Source organism: Thunnus maccoyii, chromosome 1 (assembly GCF_910596095.1).
Source record: "Thunnus maccoyii chromosome 1, fThuMac1.1, whole genome shotgun sequence".
Lineage (NCBI taxonomy): Eukaryota > Metazoa > Chordata > Actinopteri > Scombriformes > Scombridae > Thunnus > Thunnus maccoyii.
In genome coordinates this window covers 23713445-23732979 of record NC_056533.1, presented here as the reverse complement: position 1 = coordinate 23732979, position 19535 = coordinate 23713445, and the positions used below count along the sequence as shown (strand labels likewise).

Sequence of the window (19535 nt, the reverse complement as noted above, 5' to 3'; positions counted from 1 at the left end):
CAAGTCAAATAAAAGGGTCCACTGTTGACCACTACTGTACATGAAGAACAACTTGTTTGACAGCAGCATGCTGACATTTAAGAGCCTGTCTGTTTTTGATGAATTTGAGGAAGCTTTGTGCTCTTTCTCAACTGTCACATCAATGAGAAAAAAGAGGTAAAAATAAACACAGGAGTGTAAGTAATTGTATTTTCCTTAACATCTGTGGAATCTGATTTACAATGTGTACATAAATACTTGGTATGATTCAACAGAGTGAAGGGAAACTTTTGGCAGCAATCAGATAATAATAGTTAACTATAAAAGGTTAACTAGGAGTAAACTTGTGTGCTGAACTAACATACGTCATCAAATTCTCCAGTCAATCCTATTAACTACACTTTCCTTTGTTTAGGAAATGGAGCACAAAGCATAATGTGCAGTCATTCACCAGGAATGTGCTTTGATGCTTTTTTATTAACTAGTGTTAACTTGATTAGGCTAACAAATGAGGGCTACTCAGTTTTGACAATTAGGTGAATCCAGATTAAATAATATGGATTTCCCCTCCTTAATCTCTACCAAGATGAAAGGAGAATAGAAGCAGATGTGAGACTAATTAAATATATTTTGTGCATATGTGCATAACATATCGAAAACTGGATATATATATGTACAGTTCTCTTTGCAATGTACATGCCACCAACAGAGGGAAACCTTGAGAACTACATATTAGTCTTATTTTAAATCACATGACTGATTGCTGTTCTGACATTTATATTCTTAAAAATCAGTTTTAACTTTAAATGTAGATGCATTATTTTTGAATGAAAACGAACAACATTACTGCCCACTTTATTGCTCCTTCAATGTGTTGCTTCTAATTTCAAAAGAACAGGAGTTTTTGGGTTAATTACATCACGGCATATCGATGATACAGTCTCATAAAGAACATATAATTAAAAACAACATAATATAACCATGTTTTCAAGTAATAAAGAGTAGTAGCAGGAGTTATGTACTATTTCGTTGCAGTTAAATATTTGTACGTAACAGCGTCCACCCCTCCACAATGGACCGTGCCGCGACTGTGGCCAATCACGTGCTTTGTTGTGGTAGCAGCCCACAGTAGCAGGAAGGCGTAGCTTGATGCTCGCCGTACTTTGACACCGCTGACAGTCAGTAGACTTGTGTGTTTCCTCTTCTACACGCTGTTGGCAGCTCGGTGTTGAATCATGGAGCAGGATAATCTGTCTGTGGTGCTGCACGCTCAGGGAGACCTGAGACTGGTAAAAAGCGAACTTGTACTATTCCCACACGATCCTAAACTGCAATCTGTGCAAACTAAACTAACTGCAGGCTTTTGCATTTTATTCAGGAAAAGCGCCCTGTCCCGGAGCCAGGACCTAATGGTATGACATTCATATATGTGTCTCGTAAAGACTATGGACTACTTTGTGGAGCTGCACTTTACAATCTATAGACCACTTCACCAAGCATTTCTAGACATGCAAATGTTTAGAAATGTTAAAAATGTTCTGCATATCATGTAAGGGTTTTTTTTTTCAGTCAATGAATGTCAAAATGCATCACAGTCGTATTGCTATTCTCTTGAACTCTATTAATTTAACAATAAAAATGTATTTTAAACTGCTGAAAATATATCCTTTGATTTTGTGCCTTTGAAATGCACCTGAAAGAGCAACATGTTGGCATGGATTTGATGGCTTTTTTAGGTTCATTCTGTACATTCTTATGCATTGCAAGTCTACTTCATTGCACTGTAGTCAAAAAATGATATTTCTAACCGATTTCCTTAGTTAGCTTGGTAATCAGACTGAATTAGCATTGTGTTTCACTTTATTCATTCAAGTTTGAATGAAAGAACAAATCAGAGTTGTGGGCAGCAATTCAGAAGTCTGGAATAAGGCTTGTCTGTAGTGTCTTTTTTATGAAAAGGTAACAAAATGTCTACCTTCTTCCTTGTGTCATGTTTTGCACACAGAGGTCTTGCTCAAGATGCACTCTGTTGGAATCTGTGGATCAGATGTGCACTACTGGCAGCACGGTCGCATTGGGAACTTTGTGCTCAAAAAACCTATGGTGTTGGGACACGAGGCATCTGGGCAGGTGGTGAAGGTGGGATCAGCAGTCAAACATCTTAAAGCAGGTATATGAGTGAGTGGTGTTTATCTCAAAGCTGTGAAATACCAAAGGCAGTGTCTGCTACTATAATTAAAATATAATGTAAATTATGCTAAAAACAAGTTCACACTGACAGAAATACATGCACAAACTTATCTAGTGCTGTAAACCTGACCTTGTATTTTTCTTAGGTGATAGAGTGGCGATTGAGCCAGGTGTGCCCCGCGAGATGGACGAGTTCTTCAAAAACGGACGCTACAACCTGTCTCCTACTATCTTCTTCTGTGCAACGCCACCTGATGATGGAAACTTGTGCCGATACTATACGCACAGTGCCAATTTCTGTTACAAGTACGCAACAGTGCTGGCTTTGCTCCAGAGATTACCTAACAACTTCCTGATTTCTATCTGCAACTTTCTTGCTTAACCTTTGCATATATCCTTTTTCTGTATCTTCTCTCAACTGTCCAGGTTGCCTGATAATGTGACATTTGAGGAGGGAGCTCTGATTGAACCTCTGTCTGTGGGGATCCACGCCTGCCGCAGGGCCGGGGTAACCCTCGGCAGCACTGTGCTCATCTGTGGTGCAGGTAAAAATGAAAACTGTTTAATTCACATAATAAACCCAGTCATCTTTTGTGGGAATATTCCATCAGTGAGATGACAAGGGCGTTTCAGGGCATGCTGCAGACTTATATAAAATATGTGCTTGTATTGTATTTGAGCAACATGCCTGTGCAAGTAAGGTATCTATCAGTATCAGTGGGTGCTGTCCCAAAGACGAGAATCACACTGACTCAACAAAACTCGAGTGAACTGCTGAACCTTAACGTACCTTGTAACAGACTTAATATTTAACATTTCTTTACACTGGTGAAAACAAGCTAATGTACATTTAAAACATCTGTCTTAAGCAACAGCAAGTGAAAGAGCTGATCCTTACGAATAAGGGTGAAGTTATACAACACACGAGAATGCTGGACACGCATCGTTATGACATTGGCTGTTTACTTTATAGCTTAACTTAAGAGTTTTAAGTTAAAAATGTGCAGATATATAGCACAGTCTCTACATGAGCAATCTTTTTTATTTACTCTCTTCCCACAGGGCCTATTGGGTTGGTCTGTCTGCTTGTGGCCAAGGCAATGGGGGCCTCACAGGTCGTCATCACTGGTAACACACACAGTTTCTAAACATGTATCTCAAGTGAAATGACTAATAGGACAATATATTGTCTGTACAGCCTTTTCTTTTGTCACTAATCCACCATCATCATATTCAGATCTGTTCCCTGAGCGTTTGACTGTGGCCAAAGAGTGTGGTGCTGACTTCCAGCTGACGGTGAAGAGAGGCGATGGACCTCAGCAGCTGGCCAAGAGTGTAGAAGACATGCTGGGAACTCAGCCGCACATCACTATTGAATGCACGGGTGTTGAAAGCTGCATCCAAACTGCCATTTATGTATGTGTCTGTCTGCAGAAAATATGAAGTAGCTGTACACAACAACTACTAGCATATAAACTATAGACAATAGTACCTTTAATCAGGTACTGTACTTACATATAATTTTGAGGTACTTTACTTGAGTATTTGAGGAAAATCTTATACTTTTTACTCCACTACATTTATCTGACAGCTATAGTTACTAGTTATTTTTCAGATCAAGATTTTAAAATATGTTGCATTGTTATAGATTAAATTACTTAAACTAAATAAAATAGTTCAAATTTGGTCCTCCTCTACCAAGTACATCAGTGTTACTTACAAATTAATGTATCAGTAATGATGATTTAATGTCTAATAACATAACATTTTTCTGAAATAAGTACTTTTTGAATGCAGGACTTTTATTTGTTTTGCTTTTTTTACTTAAGTATATGATCTAAATATGTTCTCTACCACTGCCTTTTATTCTTTGGTATTTATGTTTCACAGTGGACCAAGTATCCGTATCTGCAGACTCATAATAATTCAATGGTATCTGATTTTTTTTAATCAGGCAACACGTTCAGGAGGTGTTGTGGTGCTGGTGGGTCTCGGCTCTGAGATGGCCACTATTCCCCTGATCAATGCTGCTGTAAGAGAAGTGGACATCAGAGGGGTCTTTCGCTACTGCAATACGTAAGAAAATACTTGTCAAGACCACTCATTACCTTGGCTGAGGCTGTACTCATAATGTGATTAGCCTGTATCACAGAGAATGAACTTTTTAGAAAAATGTTTCTCTTGCTGTGTTGCAGCTGGCCGATGGCCATAGCCATGTTGGCGTCGGGGAAAGTGAACGTGAAGCCCCTGGTGACCCACCGTTTCCCTCTGGAGCAAGCAGTCCAGGCCTTTGAGACCACGCGTCAGGGTCTTGGGATAAAGGTCATGTTAAAGTGTGACCAGAATGACCAGAACCCCTGATCTGACCTGCTGCAGTGAAGCAAAACTGACCAGTTAAACGTGACTCAGCATGAAAGGCAGATAGGGACATTGACCTTAAGAAAGATAACAGAGGTCGTTCAAAGAGAAACACTAATGATAATGTGCTGAAGGACAGCCGACTGCAGTGTAGCCTAGAGGTTAGAGATGCAATAAGCATCAGATGGTACGAGTAAAGTAGTCATTTATTAAAATGGTCAAAATTGTTCTGTAACTAATATTTTAATTATTTTATAATTCTAAATAATTTTGTTCACTTTTAAATTTAAGATAATTTTACATATGGCCACTGTAGTGAAAGAAAATCCTTAAATAATAAATTAAAATATCAAAAAAATCTGTATTTCTTTTTTTTTTTTAAATATTTAATTTCAACAGAACCACCTGGTTGCAGGCACTAGAGGGAACCAGAGGCTCAAAGTGAAAACATAACAGAGTGTCTTTGTCACAATTTCATACTACATGCTAATAGTACAATATATTTATCTGCATAGTTAACTTTTTTGCTATTAGTATACAAGAAATCAATTTACAACTTAACCATTTTACACCAACAGGAATATCAATCAAACTCTGGAGTGCCACTGCCATTTAAACTTTAATTAACTTACTTATTTTGCAGCTGTGAGCAGTTCCTCTATTTCTTTTGTGCAAAGTGGGACAATATGTATGATTGTACTTTAACAGCAGACTCAAAAATCCAGTGGAGTTAGTCAGCATACTTATTTTTTTCACATTTTCAGTGTGAACGTTCTCAAAACCTGCTTAGATTTAATGCATAATATAGAATTAGAACAATTTTGGTGTTTTTGTACCAACCCTATACAATATGTACTTAACTCATTTTCATGGTATACTGTTTTTGTATTGTAAAAATCAATATACATTACAGGAAATGATAAAACACACAGAGGATATCAAGTCTTTAAATTATCACTTACTTAAAAACTAAAGATGAAAATAAAATATTTTTGCAAAGATTTAACACTTTTTTGTTTGTTTTGAAGATCTATTTGGAGCTGTTTTACCTCCTGCAATCAAATGTTTTCCAACTTTGAGCAGCTCCTGTATTTCCTTGTGTGAACACACTTCACCCTCAAAAAATATATAGTATAGAATAAAGATATATCTAATAACTCCTATCATGAAATAACCTGATAAATGGTTTGAATTCCCATTTAGTTTCAGACATGTGGGTGTTGATTTAAATGTCTGGAAGGAGTCCAATCATGAGAGTAAATTTACACAAGAGGCCAGAGACTTTCATATAACACAAACTTCTTTAAGATGCAGCTTACAAGTTGATCCAGTCCAACAAAACCAGCCAGGTTTAGCTCAGATTTTATTATCTTGCCACAATGACATGATACTACTTTACGAGGCATGCACACAGATAATGTTCATATGGTTAAAATTTTACTACAATGCATTGTAAAACCATTACTCAACAGTAAGGCTTTTTCTGTCACAGTGAGTGATTCACAGTTCTCTCTTTCCCTCTTGAGACTGAAAGCCAACATACAGGTGGGAAGATGTTTGCAGTGACTAAACCTGTGTGTGTGTGTGTGTATGTTTTTTTGTCTTTTTTTTTTTTTTTTTTTACATGAGCACAATACTAGACGAGTTTCTCTTTATGTACAGACATTCTAATACTGCTTATGGCAATGGAACAGCTCGCACAACACAGTTACATTCACAATCCACTCGTAGTATGCATGAGTTTCAGTCAGGAACACTAAAGATGAACATTCAGTAGAGTAGCACGCAAAAGAAACTTCATTTTTCACACGTGTGGCTTTGATATCAAAAGCATAACTGATGCATGTTAATAGTTTTATTGAGTTGCTTGTTGTTTAAAGGTGTGAGTGTTTGTACATGAGATTTTTAGAAAAGACGTCTTTGCCATTCAGAGGTTGAACTTGTGTATTGCCGTAAAATGACGTAAATCAAAAGGATATGGCGTTTCTCCCATAAACCCCTGCTGCAGGCATTGGTTTGATTCACATGTACATTATATCAACTTAGCATATTTAAAACCAACATTTTAAACACTAAACTCATTCCCCTTTTTTGCTGGCAACTTCTGTGATATCCGGCATTTAATTGTGTCTTTGCCATCATCATGGTTTGCATTCAATTCAACAGCATGATTCGATAAATATTTACAACGCAGCTGTGGCTGCTCCCTCCCCCGTCACCTTCGGTCACAATATTAGCAAAATATGTATTTACATGAGAAATAAATAAACAGAGAAGAAAATGAAACTATACAAGAGTATAGTAGAAGATTCATATTGCATTACATGGATATAAAAAAATAAATTGTGATGCATTCACTCGATAAGTCCATCCATACGATGTTACTGAAGTGACACAGAAAAGCACAAACAGGACAAATAAATAACAAACAGTATCCAAACACATTCCGTCTCCTCAGCTGGTCAGATGGGAAAAGCATCTTATGTCAATAGAATGGCCATTGCATGTTAAGCACGGACGATGAAGAGATGATGAAGAATGGAAGTCATCAGCTCAAAGAAAAAAAAACCAAAACGTTAAATGAATCATCAGGGAGAAGCACTCCCTCCCCTGGTCACTGGTCAGCTTGGTTTGCCCCGAAAGATGACCAATCACCGTTGACAGCCTGTCCTGTGGAACGATCCCTGCCATCGTTTATATGTACATAGGAGTCTCCTGTCCTGTTAGAAGTCTGAACATGGCTGCCGGCATGGTCTTCATGTGAATCTGGCAGTGAAAGAAAAACAAAACAGCACAATCTCAATAAAATGGTCAAACATTTATTTAAATTAAAACTGAAAAATCATGCTGCAGAGGATTGTACAGTATATGTGAGTGAGTATGTCTGCTTATGTGCATGTATGTTATGTCTTTGAAGCAGAAAAGCAAAGGGCCCAATATCGAGCCTTGTGGTACACTGCCAACAACGAGACCCTAGAAGTATAGATTCTGAAATCCAATGCAGAAATTGTGGGGGTTCCTTCCACTTTAACAAAAAAATGTAACTTTAAACCTAAAAACTTTCAACACCATTTATTCTGTGTCCAAAATTGTTCACTATTCACTATAAATTACACAATACACTGTATCTTCTGTTTTGTAGTGCTGTCTGAATCATGGGCGTAGATTTGGGTACGGACAGTACAGACATGTCCCGACAAGACAAGGTGTTGCTGAATCGTCTCCACCAATATCTTCATTGATCTCAAAACGATCCTGTCATTTCAACTTCACATAATGTTAACAGTAAGAGTGTTTTCTGTGAAAAGTGCATGATGATGATAAAAATGGGGGGATACCCGACTTGATGATCTAGCAACCCTCAATTTCAGTATATCTTAAATATTATTTTTAGTCTGAGATTCACATCAATAAGATAAAAATGTAAAATATCTAAAAAAATCAGAGAACAATTCTTGCCTGTTTCAGACAAGTTGCATCAGCAAATACATATTTAATAAAGTTTTTTTGCAGAGACAGGCTTTAATGTGTGTTAAGGAACTGCAGATCTCATAAATATAAAATAAATAAGAGACTAAGAAGAGAATAAGCTTTGCACATACACAACTGTTGCCCTTGGTCTGAATAGTCAGAACTATTTTACCCTATAGCTAACTCAAAATATCTGACAATCCAACACAATCAGTGGTCACTAACCAGGATATCTACCATCATCCAAAGCATAGGCAGTAAGGAAAGGTACATTTAGATGCAACTGGAAGGCAGGATGACTTGAAGAGTGTTCAAGATTAGTTTTTGATTTTGCCCTTTGCTTCTGATTGTACAGTCTTCTACATAGCGCTCCTTCTGTAGTGAGTAGTGAATGGATGATTTCAAACACAGCCTTGACTCTTGTGCTCCACACAAACAACTTGTCAAGTCTTTCCATTCAACTATTCAATTGGTTGTAGCCATGCTTCCATGACAACAGACTCTTGCATTTGAAATTGTTCAAATAGTAAATAGTAAAAATTAGGGAATTGGCAACCAACACATTTCTGTTTATCGATCACAGATATTTGCTTTGCTTTGTCCTCTTTCTGTGCATATATGTGTGTGTGTGTGTGTGTGTGTGTGTGTGTGCGCGCGCATCTGTTTAACCTCGCCAACAGAGTTCGACAGAGCCTGAACAATCTTCTCATGTGCTGTGGCTACCACACTCTGCCCGTTGATCTCTATGATCCTGTGGCCCACACGAACTCCTCCTCGCTCAGCGATGCCTCCTCGCATCAGACTGCATATCTGAATGGTAAAACACACACACACACACACACACACACAAAACAAGAACACCATCATGTTAGGAGGTAGCATCTAAAGCTGGAAGAGATAGTTTAGACTTTAAAGACAATGATAATCTGATAGCACATGAAATCCTTGCTTAAGATAATGGGATTTCTTAGGAGGGATTGTATTGGATGTATAAATATTGCCAGACTCAAAATAGCAGTTAATCAGAACATTGCAACTGACGCAGCGTTTCTTCAGTGAATCCAATACAGTGAAAATAAAAAAAATACCATAAATATACCAAACCACACATAACAGTGAACATGCAATATGCTCATGCTCACAGAAAGAAAAGTATTTATACTTACAATGCCGTTCTGTACACTGAAGCCCAGCTGATATTTAAGATCAGGTCTCTTGATGAGGACTGTGGTAACAGGAGGGCAGCTTACTATGTTCATTTTCACCTGGACCTGATTCTTTAAGCCCTTTAACACACACAGAAATATATTTTAAAACAATGATTTATTAGAGTTTATTTTGTGACTGCCACAGTCTTGTGTCTTCGTACCTTGATGATTCCCTGACAGGTGGCGAGCGGCAGCCCCACTAGGCTGGTGTTGTTGATGGACATGATCTGGTCTCCGATGCTGAGCTTGCCAGAGCGTGCCGCTGGCCCGCCATTCATCATGTTGGCTAAGATAACTGTGGGCAGGATGGAGCCCCAGCCAGACTCCACAATCACCACACCCAGGATCTCCCCTTTACTCTTCTCCAGCTGCAGCTGTGGAGGCAGAGAGGGAAGAGGGGACAGTTTGTTTTATTAAGGTATTTTTAACTTTCATCCTTCACAGGAACTGACCTACTACAATTAAAACAATGTGACTGCAGCACACTGATTAACTAGCTAATGTTACAATACTGATGTGTCTTCATCAGAGTTTTATTTCTTGACTGATGAAGACACAAAATGTCAGTTTGCGCTATTAAAAATCAATCAGTGTGCTCCAGTCTTTTCTTCTCTCTAATGTTTACTCTATTTGATCTGAGAAGCAGCTGATTCAGCTACAAACTGCTGGAACATGCGTAACTCCTTTTCATTTAAAACAATATAATTCCTTATTGATACCTGCTGGAAATTCGCTTTTTGCTTTTTTGGAAATTCAGAGAGAGAGAGGTCTTTGTTTATGTTACAGTTTTGTATACCGTGAGACAATATTAAATTGTTAACTGTCAAAGATTTTCAAGTATTTTTGGAGGCCATTTTTGCCTTTGTTATATAGTAGAGACATGACAAGATCTCTGAGCTTTTGAAGGCAAAGCAGCAAATCAACATTCAGTGCTGCTTTATAGCAACTGCGGATTTGCAGTATTTTTGCATCAACGTGAAGAACTACCTTGATCTCACAATTCGATGGATTATCCAAAAACAGACAAAACCATCTGGTTATTTAATCTACAAATGGTTTTTATATTGAATTTCTAGAAAATTTATTATGTTATGATATACATGCAGTTAACTACTGCGCTTTGCTTTTCATTACAGGAAATAAATATCAAACACATCACTGTGTACTATATGAAAAAGTAGGCTTGTCCCCACTAGCGACAACAAGAGCACTACATTCTATCATTTTTATTTAGAAATGTCTCCTGCAAAAGGTGCCTCAGTATATCACAAATTTAAAACCACTGCTCACCAGGCCCTACAGTGCTTACCAATCAGGTAAATTGCTCTAAAAAAGCAGCTGTGTGGTGATGCCTGTGCAGCCTCTCTGCTCATTCTGCAGAAGCTGTTTCATGGTTTATAATTCTCAAAAAGCCTGTAGTAATGCTTTCAGGGCATAGTGTTAGCTAAATAGGAAATGCTGCAGCAAAAAAAAAAAGCTAGAGTTGACATGCTCTGAGTGGATTTTACTATACCATCTGCCTCTTAAGCTGTCTAATTAGTTAGCTACTGTATACTTGTGTGTTTCTCTAATGGCCCTGCAGCATGAGTGTCATTTCTGCCACACATGTAGAGTCTCACACACTGTTTCTGTCTCGGCTTTTCATGAACTGAAACAAGCATGTGCAGAAAAAAAAAGACAACTTCGAAATTGTAAGGCACTTTGCACACATTGCATCGACCGACCTCTTTGCAGTTTTCAGAGTTGGAGAAGTGAATGAGGTCATCGTTGTACATCTCCTGGGTGTTGATGATGTCACTGTACTCCTTTTGGCTCAGGTCCTCTGGGTTAATGCCATTGGCTCTCAGGAACTCCTGGTAAGCCACACTGAATGCCTGGCCAATGGACTGAGCGATAAGCTGGGCCTGCAGACAAACATGACATAATGTGTGTTTGTGATCTTGTGTTGTTAGTTTTACAGGAGCTGATCTTCACTGAGATGCATATAAATAACAATAGAGTAGAGGAGAGCAGCCGGTGGCATCAAACAATAGCCGCGCAGAGGCAGCCAAGAATATGTTAAGACATAATATAAACTGATTTTCACTGTCAAGAGCTATTTGTTCCCATTGAGAGAGTAAAGTACAATAGAGAAGAAAAACACAAGCACTGTGCAACTCCCTGCTCTAATTTCAATAAGCAGAAGTGGAGGTTAATGAAGAAAACGGGCAGAAAAACAAAAGCCACACTAAAGTTAATCATCTGTGTTTATGATAGATGATATTTAATTTACAGCTTATCAAATGTCAACCGGGAGTGACACAAGCACACAGCCTCAGCACTTATGACCAGATGTACTCCAGGGAGAGCTTCTGCAGTTGCCAGGGGGGACATGAACAGATTGTGGAGTAACTCAGGTTATTTTAAAAAATAAATTATGATTTGGTGAAAAAAAGGAAAACAAACAGAAATAGGATTGAAATTTGGAGTGAATCTGATCATTAGTATATACATTGTCACAATAACTCATAAATTACCAACTATGATAGGCTGAAGGGACAAGACACACCTCCACTGACCTGAATCAGCTTGAAAACAACAGTCAAAGAAGATCTCTAAATATAATGGATGTCTAGCTTCAGCCACTCCGAGTGGTGCTCTTACAAATGCAAACTTGACCAAACCAACTGAAAAAAAAGAGACTAAATCTAAACATTCACGTTATCAGGATCACTATGTTTTGTATGATCATGTCGACTTCTATTGATTAATAGTCTTAAAAACATCCAGGTTAAAATCAGCCCTAACGAGTTGATGAAGGGGTACTGGAGCTTGTCTGACATGGCTGTGGACACCACTGCTTTAAAGCATCCTCCACTCTGACATCGAATCACACCAATGTACCAAACAGACATTTACTGCTAAGTAAAAGTTGGAATAAATTGAAATGAGTAAAACGTGATGTGAAAAATTCAATTTGAAGACATGTCTTGGCTGTGAGATAAAGTAAATCAAGAGAATGAGAGTCCATCATTTTTCTAGCCGTGTCTTCCCAATTGTCATATTTAATTGAATGCCATTCTTTAATATAAATCTCTTGCAGAACTGCTGACATTAATGGCAAAAACTCCAAAAACCAATACACTATGAAGTAATTTTTCAGAACAATATAAAAGTCAAAAGTATACAAGCACTGACTGCAGACAGCAAGTGAAGCTACAATAACAGAAACAGTTTATAAGTTGATGGATGAGTAGCTGAATGGTTCTATTATAACTCTGGCTGGCCTTTAAAACCTGGCAGCAAAATTAGACGAACAGAGGACAGATTGGAGTCCAGCCTTTATACTGACTGGCACAGACATAGAGTTGCTGGCTGTTCTATGGAATATTGTTCATGTTGCCAAGTCTTGCTGAATCTGTTTCAACAAGACAAGCAGCAGCTCTGTGGGGAAAAAATCTTAAAAAAAAAAAAAAAAAAAGATCAAAAATGACCGGCTAATTTACATCATTTCACATCAGTGTGTTGCTCTAATTGTTTATTAAAGTCACATAACAACATTGTTTAGAATTTCTCCACATCTCCAACATTGAAACAAAAATCAAGTAAATAAAGAAACATATTCGATGTAAATGAAGGAAAAACTATAATATTAGTGATAACTGGTGAACGAGGAAAACATCTGTCAATCAAATAACACTGTCACATTTATAATGGCTTTCTTGTCTCTTACTATCAGAGGATTCATCAGAACAATGTGATACTAATGTGTTAAACACATGAATCCCAATTTAAGCCCCACTTACATCCTCAGACTCAAAGACATGGCATATCATCTTGTACTGCTTCTTCGCCTCAGGTGCCCCGGGCGTAGTTTCGATGCAGTCCTGGGAGGCCGTGCGCGGCATCCGGCGTCTTGCCATCAGGACGACAATGTTCCCAATGTCAGCGATGTAGGATATGGTACGGAGCGCGTTGTCCATCATCGTTTCCTGTAGGGATACCAACCATCATCACATACAGTATTCATGAAAAATCTATCATTAAACAGAATTTGAATGATCGTATTGCAATGAAGACAATCGTCTCCCTTAACTGTAACTCATCATCATCAAGATCTTGCATGATGATATCATTGTTTGGCATTTTTTGGAAGTTGTTCCAGAGACACTGGATAATTAAATTATTAAATGTCTTTGTATTGATTTTTCACTACATTTCTTCATATTGCAGTAATTATGAAATATTATTAACTATCTACGTGACAGACTTATTGACATCATTGTCACAGTCTGTCCATTTCTTGGTCAGCTTCAAATTCACACATTTTACCACCCTGATAGAAATGATAGAAATGTGTTATGGTTGATTTTGCCTTTGATGTACAAATATATGAACAAGAGGAATTTAAATTTCAATACAAAACACTTTCTTTTGTTTGAAATTACAGCATCACTATTACACATTTTAACTTACACAATGACGTAATCATACATATTTAAGCACACTGAGCTTTGTATTTGTGTTTCTCTGATACTACTTGAGCTTTAAATCTTTGCAAAATATTTTGTAACTATTACTGGTCGTATCCTGCTTCTGACAACAGGGTCTTTCCATCGGTAATAATTTAGAATGGAAGTTATTGTGTGCAGAAGATTTGTTTCCTGTCTATGTCAACACCGCATGATCATTGTAGAGTGTAGTGTGAGACAAAGGTATTCTTGATAGAAAGCATGCAAGCCTACTTTTGATTGAATTCAGTCTAATGTGATTATAGTCAAATAACTCCCCAGTAAATTAGATCTTGAGTACACGTTCCTCTGAAAATAATGAATAGGTGCACATAAAACACAAAAGGGGTTTCAATATCACAGTGTTTGTGCTGATGAAACAAAGTCATTTAAATGCTGTTATCATGTTTGTTCACTCAGCCTAATAATTGTCTTGTGTCATAATGTAGACTTTAAGAAGCACTGTCTCTGAACAGCAGATTGAGAGTGTATTTGTCCAAGTTTTAATATAATATATTAAGTACATTTTAATTTTATTTCAGTTAAAGGTAGAGTTAGTCATTCTTGAGAAAGATTATTGATATTTGAACCCAACACCCAAACAAATACACCCCTCCCTTAATGCTCCTCCAGAAGCTCTGCCCCCCAAATTCATGAACACATATTTCCAAGGCAATGACTAAAAGAGAAATATGGCGGAACTCAGAGCGATGCACCAGCTGTAGAGCCACATCTGTTCCTCTCACACTTTTTCACAAGCGGGAAAAAAAAAAATTGTTTCTTGTGAGCACAACAGTTCATCCACACACTCCGCCTCTCTGCAGCCTCCCCACTTCTCACTCTGACCAGTGTTCAGCGTCTCTGTCCACAGAAGCAGCTGTCTGTCAGCTGCCCGACAAACTGCCTTCACAAGGCTGACTGACAGCAGAAATTTACTGAACCAAAATAGTTTACATGTTGGGTCCAAGGTAAGAAATCGACACTGTTTGTATTTATTGATTCATTGGTACGGTTAATAAGTTCAAAACACATATATAAAATTTATATTATTTTTATCCATTTATAAATGGAAGCATATCTGTTCCGTGAGAAAACGCTTTCTATGTGAATTGGCCATGACTTCTCTCTCTCTCCAGTTCACCAGCCCTCCCCCACCATTCAGCAGGTGCTGGAGATGGGAGACTGTCATGTCCTTTCACATGACAGTCTTGAGCACAAATGCTCCCTGCTGATTGGCTGGAATAGTGTTGTGTGGCTTGGTCCGAGCCACTTTGTTTGTTTCCAATTTACAGAGCCAGTGCTGTGTATGAACACTGGATTATTTTTCACCACACGCACAGAACGGACAGCTAGCGGATCATGAGGCGATATTTGCTGAATTTGACAGTGTGTTGAACAATCTTTCTCCAGAATCATTGACTCTACCTACCTTAATACATCACTTAACTAATTGTTTTGTGTCTGGTGGTTTTATTACATTAGCCTAATTAGTGTTGTTGTTGTTCCAGCCCACCTTTGGAGTTGTTCTTATTATGAATCAATGTCAGAAACCCCATGCAAGCCGCGTCAAGCCTTTTAATTGCAGAATGAGGGCTTTTCACTCCGAGTCTCTCTCTCAAGAGTGCCAGGAGCAGTGGCAACCAGATGGAAAAGGGAGGAAGATAGACACTGCATTGCAGCATGTCAGTTTCTGCCAGGCGGCTGCCCACACACACACACACACACACACACTTACATTCAGACAGCCAGACAGCAGCTCTAACTGAAATACTGCAAATGAATCATCTATCACATATACATTTAAATGTTCTGTGACCATGATCCCAAAAACTGCAAAGCTCTCAGAAACGTTTCTACTTCTACCAAAGATCCCACCTGCTGTGAGGATGTGTGCTGCTGCTTCACACAGCTGCTTGCTGTAAAGCTAAAAAGTAGGAAAACTTTGGCAAAGCTTTTGCAGAAGTGGGGAGAAACTTTGAGAATAACTTGAATAAAAGGAAATCCGACAGATTAATGTTCTTTTTCATTCATGAGGATCTTAATTTTAACTTTCGACTGAGCCTGTCTGCTAAAATCATTGAGGAAAACAAAACATTACAGTATGTAGCCTATAAAGTAACTGCTAAAGCCTTTTAACAAATGACTAATTGTGCACAGGTGCGACCATAATTGGGATATTCAAACTAATATTCAACTGGGAAGAAATACCCTTATACTAAAAACTATAATAGCAGATTGTGCTGCAGTCAAACAGCTGGTACATTACATGCTCTCTGAGTCACCCTCCATGCACAGATGTTCATGCAGCAATTTTTGGCTTTGCAAAGTCAACTCTTATCCTCAGTCGAAGGGAGCTCTGACAGAGTCATGAGATTAAACAAATAAATAAATAACGACCAGTGGTGGGGTTTCGTAAGAATCTGTTTGTGTCTACAGTTAAGATGCAGTTGTGAGAGCTGTGACACAACACCACTCATTTTGTGCACTCTGTATAGCTCAGTGGCAGCTTTCAAACAGCTCTTATTCTCACAGGTGAGGTAACACACTATGGATAAAAACATGTAGCATGTGTGCTCGCCTGTACTCACCTGTGAGTCTGCGTTGAGGACTTTGATCCTCTGGGTGGAGATGAACAGATCAACCTCGGTGAGGGTTTGAGCATCTCCATCTGCGCTCTGCAGGAAGATACAAACAGAAGAATTGGTCACATCATCAAGATCTTTAAACCAAACTTGAGTGTTCTGATTCACAACTGCCTGAATGGTGCCTGTGTTCAATGCAGGCAAATCACACTGTAGATATCCAAAATGAAAACAGGCATGCATGTACCGTTTAGAGTCCAGCTGGCTAGGGAAATGCTAGTTAGATGGACAGGTTGTTGAGTCTAAAAGGTGAGGTGGAAAAGGCGAAAAAAAGAAAGTGTCTGGCAGTGGTGTTAGTTTACATCAACTGTCCTGGCACGAGGATGGCGAGCTGGCATGGAAACAAGAAACAGCTTAACACTAAACCCTCACCAGCTGGCTGTTACGCCAGTGAGCGCGATGCAGTTTCAGCACAGAACAAGCCTGCACACATTTCCACAGACTAATAAAATTATATTTTATTTATCTTAATTAAAATTGGCTGATGCATTTAATTTAATGAAGAAATAGTGATAAAATATAAAGTATAGTAGTAAAATACAGTTGTAATTAAATATTGCATGCACTGATGTGAATTTATTCATAAATTCATTTATTTGAAGGCTTGTAGCATTCATTAGTACTTAAAGTTTTATTACTGCAAAGTGTCTGAAGATGCAGGGAGTTAAGGAAAGTAATCCATGCAGTTCCATTCCAGCAGTTAATTTGTGATTAGGTGTTGTAATTTATTTTTGGGTTTATCTGCTTTGTCTGTTTCTAATTCAGAAGTACAAGTTTCCCACAATGCCTTTTGCCTGCCCCCGGAGAGCAGGTGTGAACTTGTAGTTTTCAATCACAGCTTAGTATACGGGCACAGTTTGTGAACTCTAGGGAAATATAAAACCATCAACAACAAAATGCGTCCAGAAGCTGAGATTTTTTACAGATGATCCCTCTCTCCACTGCATCTCAGCTTCACCAGAGTGTAAAGCCAGAGCAGCAAGATGCGTACAGAGAACTAGAATTATGTTCTGTATTAGCCGAGAAACACTGCATTAATCACACAGAGATCAAACATGCACTGAATCACAATCTACCAAATACATAATTTAACTTACTTGAGGCTAACAGCAATGTACAGCAAGTACAAAATGTGAAAACGTTGTTTTTGAAAAATTGTATTTTCACACACACAAAGTAGAGTTGCAGCTGATGACATAAACCTTAGCTGTATAAAAGGATGTATTTGCCCTTGAGCTAAAAGGCTGTTATAATCCATCTATTATGTTGTCAGCAAAACTCAAACTGATTTTTTCTATTTCTGTAATTATTTCCAGTTATCCTCGTACATGCATGTTGTGAGGAAACTGTGTTAACTGGTTGGCATTTTTACTGGCTCTATCACTAAATCCTACAAACCTTGTTTACATAACTTTTATAACATAACTTGTTTCGTGCATTACCTGCATGTACTTTGTACTTGCAAGGTGTAAATATATATTTCTGATCTCAATAACAATTACACAATGTTTGGCCTCAGTGGTTCCACAGTCTTGTGCCTTACAGCACAACTTCAGAATCAGTATAAAAAGTAATTAATTAGTTTTCCCCAAAATAATTTTAACAGTTTTGCTAATACTGAAATGATTGTAAACAATAAGACAGACCTATTAGATTAGATAGTTATTTGAAGTTTTGAAAAAAAAATCTGTCACATTTGGGCTTTTGAAAGAATCTCACTGCCAACATGTTTGTCTTAGTTCTGGCAAACCTGACAAAGGATTTCTCCAACTAAATTAATGATCAAGACAAATGTGCGAGACACAGATGGGAGGGGATACACAGAAACAGACACACACAAATGAAATGAAAAAGAAAAGGTGAGAGTGGAAGGAAAGTGGCCAAAGGGTCTTCCTTTCGCTCTGTTTATTACACACCGCCTTTTTCTTGATTTTGGCAGCCTTCTGTACCCTCTGGCAGGCAGGCAGGCGGGCGGGCAGGCGTTGGGACGGGACAAGGTCGGCGGATACGGGAGCACAAAAAACAGGAGGAAGAGGAGGAGGAAATAAAGAAGGTAAATAAAAGAAGGTAAGACAGTAAAAGCCCCAAACCAAACGGCAGGTGTGATATCGCTGCTCTCAGAAAGGTAGAGAGAGGGACAGAGAAAGAAAGAGAGAGAGCAGGAGTGTGTGTGTGACTGTATATATGCATGTGTGTGTGTGTGTTTGTGGAGGTAGCGTTCGCACAGCCGTGTTGGTTATCAGATACAAATCAAAACAGCAATTACAGAGGGTAATAATTGCTTTTTCTTTCTTAAACAAATCAAAAAGCATGCAAACATAAATTGACACTGTTCCTGCATTCTTGACATCTATATAAAGCTGAATTAGGAAGGGCTGGTTTGGGGTTTGTTTTTTTTTGTATGTTGTTTATTTCTCATTATCATTATCTTTTGAAGTGTCACTTCTGTGGTCAGAACATTCACCAGTAGGAAGACAAACAGAAAGGCTCCCATCTCTAAACACATTACAGCCAATTAAAACATTCACTGCAGACTGTCATGTTGGGCGGCTGGTACCACCTTACCATGGTCAGGTCACAGTCTATTACCAGGAAATACACGCTGGAAAACAATCAACAACACTCACAGAGGCAGGGGAGTGGATAAAGCCCAGAGCAAGGATTTATAGTGTGCACTTGGGGTTTGTTCTCTGGGCTGCATCAAACGAATAAATAAATAAAAATAAAAATACAAGGTCAAGTCACCATGTTGGGAATTAAACAGCTTAGATAAACATGGAAGCAGTTTTGCAGAGCTAATGTGTTTGATTAGTTCTTCAGTAATTCTGGCCTTAATGTTGGTGCTACAGTTGTTGAACTTTCATTGATATTCTTTTGGAGTAAACTCTTTAACACTTATGTAATCTTTAAAATCAACACTTCTGTGTAAGGTTCAAGCTGAGCTACTGACCCTCTCTGCATCTGCCATCGACCAGAGGAAATTATCTTGACCCTCATCACATCTCAGTGTGAGACTGGATGTTTGCCTGAGCCACTGCGGCCACTAAAACAGTATTAGCAAAAAAAAAAAAAAAAAGAGTTGAGAAAATAGCCCAAAGGGAAGAGTCTTTTTCAGGTTTTCATTTTGCAAAGTTTCCTCCTCTGTGATCAGCTCTCACGCAAGACAGACATCTGAGGCTTCTACCACTCTGCTGAGG

At 38.3% G+C, this 19535-nt stretch overlaps 2 protein-coding genes across 2 annotated transcripts in view; one reads left to right on the top strand and one right to left on the bottom strand.

Annotated features, from left to right (window-relative positions):
- The first annotated feature begins 45 nt into the window (after nucleotides 1-45).
- Nucleotides 46-5677, top strand: sord (sorbitol dehydrogenase). The gene is made up of 9 exons (XM_042391871.1): nucleotides 46-1268; nucleotides 1358-1391; nucleotides 1985-2149; nucleotides 2316-2475; nucleotides 2596-2714; nucleotides 3232-3297; nucleotides 3407-3585; nucleotides 4124-4245; nucleotides 4365-5677. The coding sequence occupies exons 1-9, from the start codon at nucleotides 1215-1217 to the stop codon at nucleotides 4528-4530; spliced, it is 1065 nt and encodes a 354-aa protein (XP_042247805.1). The 5' UTR covers nucleotides 46-1214; the 3' UTR covers nucleotides 4531-5677.
- Nucleotides 5678-5872: 195 nt separating this feature from the next.
- apba2b (amyloid beta (A4) precursor protein-binding, family A, member 2b) overlaps nucleotides 5873-19535 on the bottom strand; it is a 71365-nt gene continuing 57702 nt past the window's right edge. The window contains exons 8-15 of the mRNA XM_042416659.1: nucleotides 18255-18290; nucleotides 16285-16371; nucleotides 12992-13177; nucleotides 10931-11110; nucleotides 9368-9580; nucleotides 9165-9284; nucleotides 8668-8808; nucleotides 5873-7293 (exon numbers count right to left, since the gene is read on the bottom strand). Coding sequence (XP_042272593.1) covers nucleotides 7222-7293; nucleotides 8668-8808; nucleotides 9165-9284; nucleotides 9368-9580; nucleotides 10931-11110; nucleotides 12992-13177; nucleotides 16285-16371; nucleotides 18255-18290 — 1035 coding nt within the window. The 3' untranslated portion in view covers nucleotides 5873-7221. The remainder of the gene's footprint in view (nucleotides 7294-8667; nucleotides 8809-9164; nucleotides 9285-9367; nucleotides 9581-10930; nucleotides 11111-12991; nucleotides 13178-16284; nucleotides 16372-18254; nucleotides 18291-19535) is intronic.